Source organism: Gavialis gangeticus, unplaced genomic scaffold (assembly GCF_001723915.1).
Source record: "Gavialis gangeticus isolate Ggan-Ray unplaced genomic scaffold, GavGan_comp1, whole genome shotgun sequence".
NCBI lineage: Eukaryota > Metazoa > Chordata > Crocodylia > Gavialidae > Gavialis > Gavialis gangeticus.
The window spans coordinates 98,911,875-98,919,161 of NW_017729031.1; the positions used below are offsets into that span (position 1 = coordinate 98,911,875).

General features: G+C 43.4%; 2 protein-coding genes across 3 annotated transcripts in view; one reads left to right on the plus strand and one right to left on the minus strand.

Moving 5' to 3' along the window:
• The window catches only part of KANSL1L (KAT8 regulatory NSL complex subunit 1 like), a 116,296-nt gene that overhangs the window by 91,799 nt on the left and 17,210 nt on the right, over positions 1 to 7,287 (plus strand). The window lies entirely within an intron of this gene.
• Positions 4,293 to 7,287, minus strand: part of RPE (ribulose-5-phosphate-3-epimerase) — a 14,829-nt gene continuing 11,834 nt past the window's right edge. For both annotated transcript variants that reach the window (XM_019523428.1, XM_019523429.1), the window contains exons 3-6: positions 6,037 to 6,176; positions 5,570 to 5,704; positions 5,313 to 5,399; positions 4,293 to 4,849 (exon numbers count right to left, since the gene is read on the minus strand). In XM_019523428.1, the coding sequence (XP_019378973.1) occupies positions 4,727 to 4,849; positions 5,313 to 5,399; positions 5,570 to 5,704; positions 6,037 to 6,176 (485 nt within the window). In that variant the 3' untranslated portion in view covers positions 4,293 to 4,726. The remainder of the gene's footprint in view (positions 4,850 to 5,312; positions 5,400 to 5,569; positions 5,705 to 6,036; positions 6,177 to 7,287) is intronic.

Consider the following 7,287-nt stretch of genomic DNA (forward strand, 5'->3'; position numbering starts at 1 on the left):
TATGTGTATATAGACTCAATTTGATGGAAACATTCAGATTCTCTTTATAAAGAGGCAAAGCAGAAAAGTAGCATCATGCCACATTCAAGCGGTGAGGATTCAGTTTGTTTCCGAATGGCTTTATAAAGCTACAAAGTAGTAATAGTACAGTATTGCTGTTGAATATCTTAGTGCTGCACCAGGACATGATTATTATGTATTGGTTAAGACTGGCTCTGAGAAATACCTTCCTTCTAGTTTCTGGCTGGGATGGTGTATTTCCATTTTTTTAATTCTTCCACTCTTGGCTGCATCTGGGATGGTGTGCCTGGAAGGATATAATGAAGACCCTGGAGGTTCTTTACTTCTCCATTTTGCCACTCCTCCATGGTGATGATAGAAGTAGCTAACTCATCTCCTGATAGACACCACAAGCTTTGTAGTTTAACTGGTGTTTCCTGCTCTGATTGCTTGGACAGTGAGGAGCGCTCCTAAGGTATCAGGTACAGCAAACTGATAAACCATTTAGGGTCTCTGCTTGTAATGTCCTGAAGTAGAGTTGGCTGAGGACTACTGATTTAGAAATGAATTCTGAGCTATTCAGAATCTTGATGGGAAAAAGTAGATGTCCCTATAAACGTAAAAAGAATACTTTCAAATGAAGTAAACTTTTGAGGGAATAGGAATGTTACCTACGCTTGGCTGACTTAGTGCACTGCAAGGTAGGCCCTAGCAAACTTTACACGTAAGATACAGTTAACCTGTTAATCATGCCATAAATTACATGGCAGAACAAAGTTGGAAACCACCTACAAAAATATTCTACAAGAGATGTGTAATATTTTTGTGTGTGGTTTCCTTTGCGCCTTAAATTGAACATGTGACAAGGTAGTAACAAACTGGAACCAGTTCCAGATTCCCACGAGGTTCTGGGGTTAGCATGACAGGAGGCAGGAGTCTTAGGATCAGCAATCAGATCCCATGGTGACATTAAATGAACATGTGCCAGGCTGCCTTGCTTTTCAGTAGATCCTTTTGAGATTACTGCTCCATAATATCAATAATGGTGAATGGCAACCTGTAGCATGGGGAAATAGGTGCATTGTTCTTGCATAGCTCTTAGTGATTGACTCATTTGACCAGTATTAATATCCTCATCCTATAAGAACATTTGTTGTCTTGCTAGCTTTATCTGCATAAGTGGACATTGATACTAAAGAGAATATAGACAGCCATTCTGTCTCTGTTCAGATACTTTCTCAAAATCCGTGCTTGAAAAGGCTGGATCCTGATAAAAATGATGTGGCAAAGATGAGATCCCCCATTACCATGCAGTGTGGGACTGAGACAGAAAAAATAAGGGACTTGCTTAGTTGAACTCTTTCCCAGTCTGGTGTCTCAACAAGACCATCTGACCCTTGTCATTTTCTTTAAAAATTGCTGTGCGCTTGTATAGCACCATGTACAATTGTTAATAAAAACAAGCTAGTTTAATAGTTGCAATCTTTCTCTCTCAAGAAATGGCCTCCATAGATTTCCCTTCCCCTCTCCGTAGTCTGTTGTTGTGTCATAAGTGCCTTGGAACCACTGGAAGCAATGCACCGCACTGTAGGAAAGTGCTGACAGCTACTCTGCAAACTCAGCTTTTTGTCTCTTAGCTCTTAAGCCATAAAAATAAAAATGTTAGAAAGTAATTTTTCCCTAAACCCCTCCTGTTGTGGCACTAAAGTGCTAAGCATTATGCAGGTAGGTACTACTGAAGAGTTGACTTGTTTCATAAATATTTGGGAAACTGTTTCCTTTTAAAAAAACAAAAAACATTTTTACTTTTTAGGAAGGTCCAGCAACTGGTATTTTTGGTGTGTTCACTTTACTTCAGTGTAGGAGAACAGGCAGAGTGAGAAGATTGGGTAACTCTTAAGGAGTGAAAGAAAGAATGCAGTTAGCATTTCTGGGAGTATTGATCATCTCCATGACAACTAACAGTTTCTTCAATCTTGGGTATAAAAAAAAAATGTAAAGCAGGTTTTCAAAATTAAAGGAGAAAGAGACTGCAACCAGAGAAGTGCATGTTGATGCAGGAACAGTTGGTCACTCTGGACAGAGCAAATACAGTATTTCTCTTGCTCGTTTTTCCCCTCTAAAATGCTACTAAACTGGATTTCAAAGGGTTTATGCTGTCAGACTCTTAACAAAGGAATAAAGGCTAGACAGAATTCAGCAGTTTGTTACCTGCTTTTCTGCTGGGGGTGTAAAGCTCAGCATGACTTAACTTGTAGTGCCTTTAAGCAAGGTAGCATGAATTGTTAAATGCTGACAAACTACCTGAAGTTAACTGAGAAAGGATAGTGTAGTGGAAATGAGTTATAACAGGGGTGGATCCAGAAGGGGGTGCAGTGGCCCAGGAGCCTCTGGGGACTTTTAAAATCCCTAAAGTACATAAGAATCCCCTCATTCCCCTCCCCACTTATCCCTGCTGCTTTCCCCTTAGTTGGAGTGGAGGGGGTAGGGACTTCAGACCTACTCCAGCTGGGCTGGACTCAGCTAGGAAGTGACAGGAGAGGTGGTGGGAAGGGGGGATTCCCCCTGACTGCTCCCCAGGTATTGGGGCAGGGTAGGGGAACTCACTCCCTCCCCTGGCCCATCTCTGCTGCTGCCACTGTCACTGTCCCCAGCCCCCCTCATGCAGCTTGGGGAGAAGGGGCTTCAAAGCTTCTCTGCCTCCAGGACAGCTAGGAAAGCAGAAGCAACAGGAGGGGAGGAAGGGGATATGCCTTGAAGCACAGAAGGGAAATGGGGTGGATTCTTACATGCTTTAGGGACTTCTTTTAAAAGTCCCCAGAAGCTAGCATGGTGTGGGCGTGTCCCTACCCATGGGTGGGGGAAGATGCTGGGAGCAAGGGTGCAGTCAGGTCTGTACTATTACTTCTATACTGACAAGCATCTCTGACTTCCTGAAACTTGGCTTTGTGGGAACTTAGTCTGAATTTTTAAGCCTCAGAGGCTCTAATTAATTCCCACCTGGAGAAGCAGAAATGTGACCAAGTCAAGAGCACCCACATTTGCTTGTGGAGGACCTTTTCTAAAGATACCTGAGAGTTGCTATGGCTTAATAAGTTGACCTCCTTACTTTCTCAAAAGTGTGCTTTCCTCCCCTCTGGCAAGGTTAAATGACTCTTCTCTTTCCCAGTGCCTGAACTGGAGAAGTAGAGGGCTTGTGTACCACTTAATCTCAAATATTGTAAGTATCAGTAGTAATAAAAAACATGACTTTAGCCTTCTCACATCTAGCGCTTGTTCACAGAGGCAGTGTAAGTAGAGAAAGAGAAGGAAAGAGTTCTGGCAACGTGTTTCAAGCTCTGTATGGGGCTTGATTGTTACTGGCTCAAACTGTTTACTACAGTGTAGTACACCTTCCCTGGGCCTTTATCCCATACACATTATGGTGTTTTTTTAAAAGGTCTAAGCCAAAGCTACTCCTTTTTAAAGCCCTTTCTTTTCACATGCAGCAGTTGAGAGAGCTGCTGGTACTCCAGCCTGGAAACAGGTTGCTTGTGACCACAGGAGGACTGCAAGGGACTTGGGAGGGACAGAATACATGCTAGTAAATATTTGATGGATTATGTGCAAACACCCACCCCGAGGAAGAGGCTGCTTCTATTAGGAATTTTACAGCTGGTCACTGTAGACTAAAAGGCAGGCTGTTCAGCTCATCCTAAGTGCATTGCTGCTTAAGGACAAACAGGCATGTATAAATAAAGCTCAAGCACATCAAACCTGTGTTTCAAGTGGCCTTTGGTTGTTGAGACCTAAAGTCTATGCAACTTTAAAAGGAAAATTAAGCTTCTGTAGTCTAAAGTCACTTTAATCCTAGGTGGAGACTCTCCTCTTTCCAATAGCATGGGGATTGGTGCCCTACAAGGCCTACAGTATTGGTGTTTGAGACAATAACATCTTTAGGCCGCAGAAACACTAGCCTATTATCTTTTAGTTTCTATTGCTGTATAAACTAAGGAGTATTAAGATTATTGCTGCTGACCATTTTTACTTGGACATTATCACTCACGAGTTGGGCCTAAACTTTAAAGTGGTTTTCCACTATAAAAGTGTCTTGTTTGTGTCACAGCAGTAGCATCTAAGATTGAAGTAAGGTACCAAAGCTTGATTCGGCTTCCTACACCAAGTGGATTAACAGATGTGCCTAAACCACAGCATGCTTATGCCAAGGAAGCTGCAGCTTTGTCACTTTTATCCTGTAGTACATGTACTATTGGCATGCCTCAAATTACAGAGTTAAGTCTCTGTACAAACAATGGAACTTACCACACCAGTAAAAGTGTGTTTATTTCAAACACTGAAAAAAAGTTTCATAGGAATGCACAAATTATATGATGAAACACACGGCGCACCAGGCAGTTTCTTTAATCTTCCACCACAGCTTGTATGCATTATCCCTCGCATTTCTTTCAAGCAAAAACTGACTGAATTGTTTGTCCAATCAGTTATAGCATGTGCTATAAAATTAATCTCCAGGAAATTAAAGTGATAATATTTATACATTGCATTTCCAGCCCTGGCACAGCAGTTGTAACATTTTACTCTGCTGCTTGCTTCATTGCAGTAAAGGAATGATTCCTCAGTTCAGCAGCACCACGCTTCCAGTTTAGTGTCTCTCTGGCCCCTCATGCACAACGGAGGTGAACGTTCTCTTGTACGCAAGGAAACTTAAACATGGCTTGAGCTGATCTCATCGGTCCAGGCTGCGCTTCTGAGCAGCTTCCGAACACACGTTCCTTAGCAGGTTAATCACAGACCGAGGATCTGTGCTCTTCATGATGGCACTGCCAGACACAATCATATTTGCCCCTGCCTTAAAGAAGATAAACAACCAGCTGAACACCACAGAACAGTATCAATGATTTAGAGAACTATAATTTAAGAAACTGAGTTCATCCAGCTTGGATTTAGAAAAGGTAGAGAATTGCAGGCAAAGCACTCTAGGGAGACAGGATTTTCTCCAAACAGATCTCTAGTTGCATGTTTAACAACATTCCTGTTTTAATACAGGATCTGTTTTGAACACATGGCAACAAAGGAACTGCTCTAGTCTGTCTGGTACTAGAAACTACTGGAAAAAAAAAAAAAAAATCAGATTATATTTACACTGGGGAGTACAGGGCTGAAAATTAAACCCACAGGGCTGCTATACCTGACAACAGGTGGACACAATGAGAGACTCCTAGAAAGGGGCTCTTTCAAGGGACATCATTCTGTTTGAAACAAAGAATTCAGGAATAACTAGAAAAAAAAAATCCCTATTTTTTTAAGCTTACCTCTGCACACTTATGGATGGTGTCAGGCCCAACTCCACCATCCACTTCAATGTCCAAGGAAGGAAACTGTGTTCTTAGCCACTGAACCTAATGAGCAGGATATTTAAATTAATAAACCACTTGGGTAAACTGCCAGGTAGCATCTGAATGTAAAGCCATTTATAGAATTAGCATTCACAAAATCTCACCTCATTTCCCTATTACCACCCAGAGTCCAAAAGCTTTAATTCTATTTAATTTGAAGTAATCAAGCATACCTTTGGCATCATATCTTCCATAAACTTCTGCCCTCCAAATCCAGGTTCCACTGTCATCACCAATGCCATATCTATCTGGTTGGCCCATGGTGCTAAATATTCAACTGTAGTCCCTGGTTTGATAGCTAAACCAACCTATGGAAGGTAGGAAAGACAGACAGATGAAACGCTTCTGTAGTATAACTGCATACACACAGCTGTGCTCACTGCCACAGTCCTAATAAAAACATATGAACACCCACCATTTTAAAAGAAGGTGGAACATTTTGTGGGATCAATTAAGGCAAAAACTGGTTTCATCAAATACAACCTATATTCAGTTCTTATTAGTAGTCCATATGCATGCAAGAATATTATGGCTGGGACCTCACTGATCTTTACTTTGTCTTATCCATAACCTACATGAACTCCAACAACCAGATCTTCAAAGCTAATGAAAAAGGCACTCGCTTAAAAACATTCCTCACCTTCATTCCATTTTCTCGAATGTCTTTGATTAATGCCCCTGGATTGTCTGTAGCTTCTAGATGAAAGGTGTACTGGTTTGCACCTGCCACAGCCATTGGTTTTACCCACTGCTCTGGTTTGGCAACCATCATGTGCATATCTGAAAGGAATTGAGTAGATCAAGAGCATAAAAAGGAAAGACTTAGTGGGCCCAGACAGTAATGCATGTGCCATCTAATTCATAATCCATCTCAGCATATGTGGAACTATTGCTGAGGATGCTGTGAATGCAAACTTATGCAAAAGAACACACATTCAAAGCACATGCTTCTAGCCCCAAAAACTAGCAACCATCCCAACTGTTGATACCCAAAGAAATACAGAATACAAATCAAAACAGGTGTTGTGTGGGTTTAATAACTACTTGAACTTAATCACAACCACTAAATGACACCCAGTAACAAGCTGGGCATGTGTCCTAAAGTAAAAGCAATAGCCCACATAATACAATAGCCCATACAATACCTTCTCCTTCCCTCTGATAGTAAGTAGAGGTGCAACAATATAATCGGTCCAATATCGGATCAGCACCAATATAAAGAAAATTGACTGCATCAGAAATCAGCCTGACATGGACGATAATTTGGCTGATAAATGCCCGTGCGTTCGCACAGCTGCAGCACAGCACATGACCGACAAGAAGCACAGCTGGCAGCGTAGACAGCTGTGTGCAGCTGGTAAATCTGTTGTGGTCAAAGGAGAGGGGGGAGGGGACAGATCAGTGCCCCCCCAGAGTGAGGGAGGGGCTGGGGTAGGTACTGCCCAGCCAAGGCGGGACACAGGACTGAGCCGCGGCTCATTCAGGGGGGTGTGGGGCAGTGGCTCCTGCTGCTGCATGCACTCTGGGAAGGCACAGGGGGGTGGCATATGTCCCCAGATCTGCACAGGGTGGGAGGGTAGGCTGCAGCTGTCGGTTGAAGCCTGGCAGTGCTGGGCTCTTGGCACATGGAGGCTGTGCTCAGGGTGGGTAGCAGTGGTGCTGGGAGAGGGGCTATGGGGGAGGGGAGGGGCTGCAGCCACCCCAAATTTCACTATACCCCCCGTAGCGCACTTCCCGTAGTGCCACTACCACCCGCCCTGAGTGCAACTCCCACATGCCAGGAGTGCAGCCCCAAGCATGGCCCCCATACACCAGGAAGAGCCCCATGCTGCCGGACCCAGCCCGTGGCTGCCCACCCTGCCCCTGCGCAGATCTGGGTCATGTGCTGGCC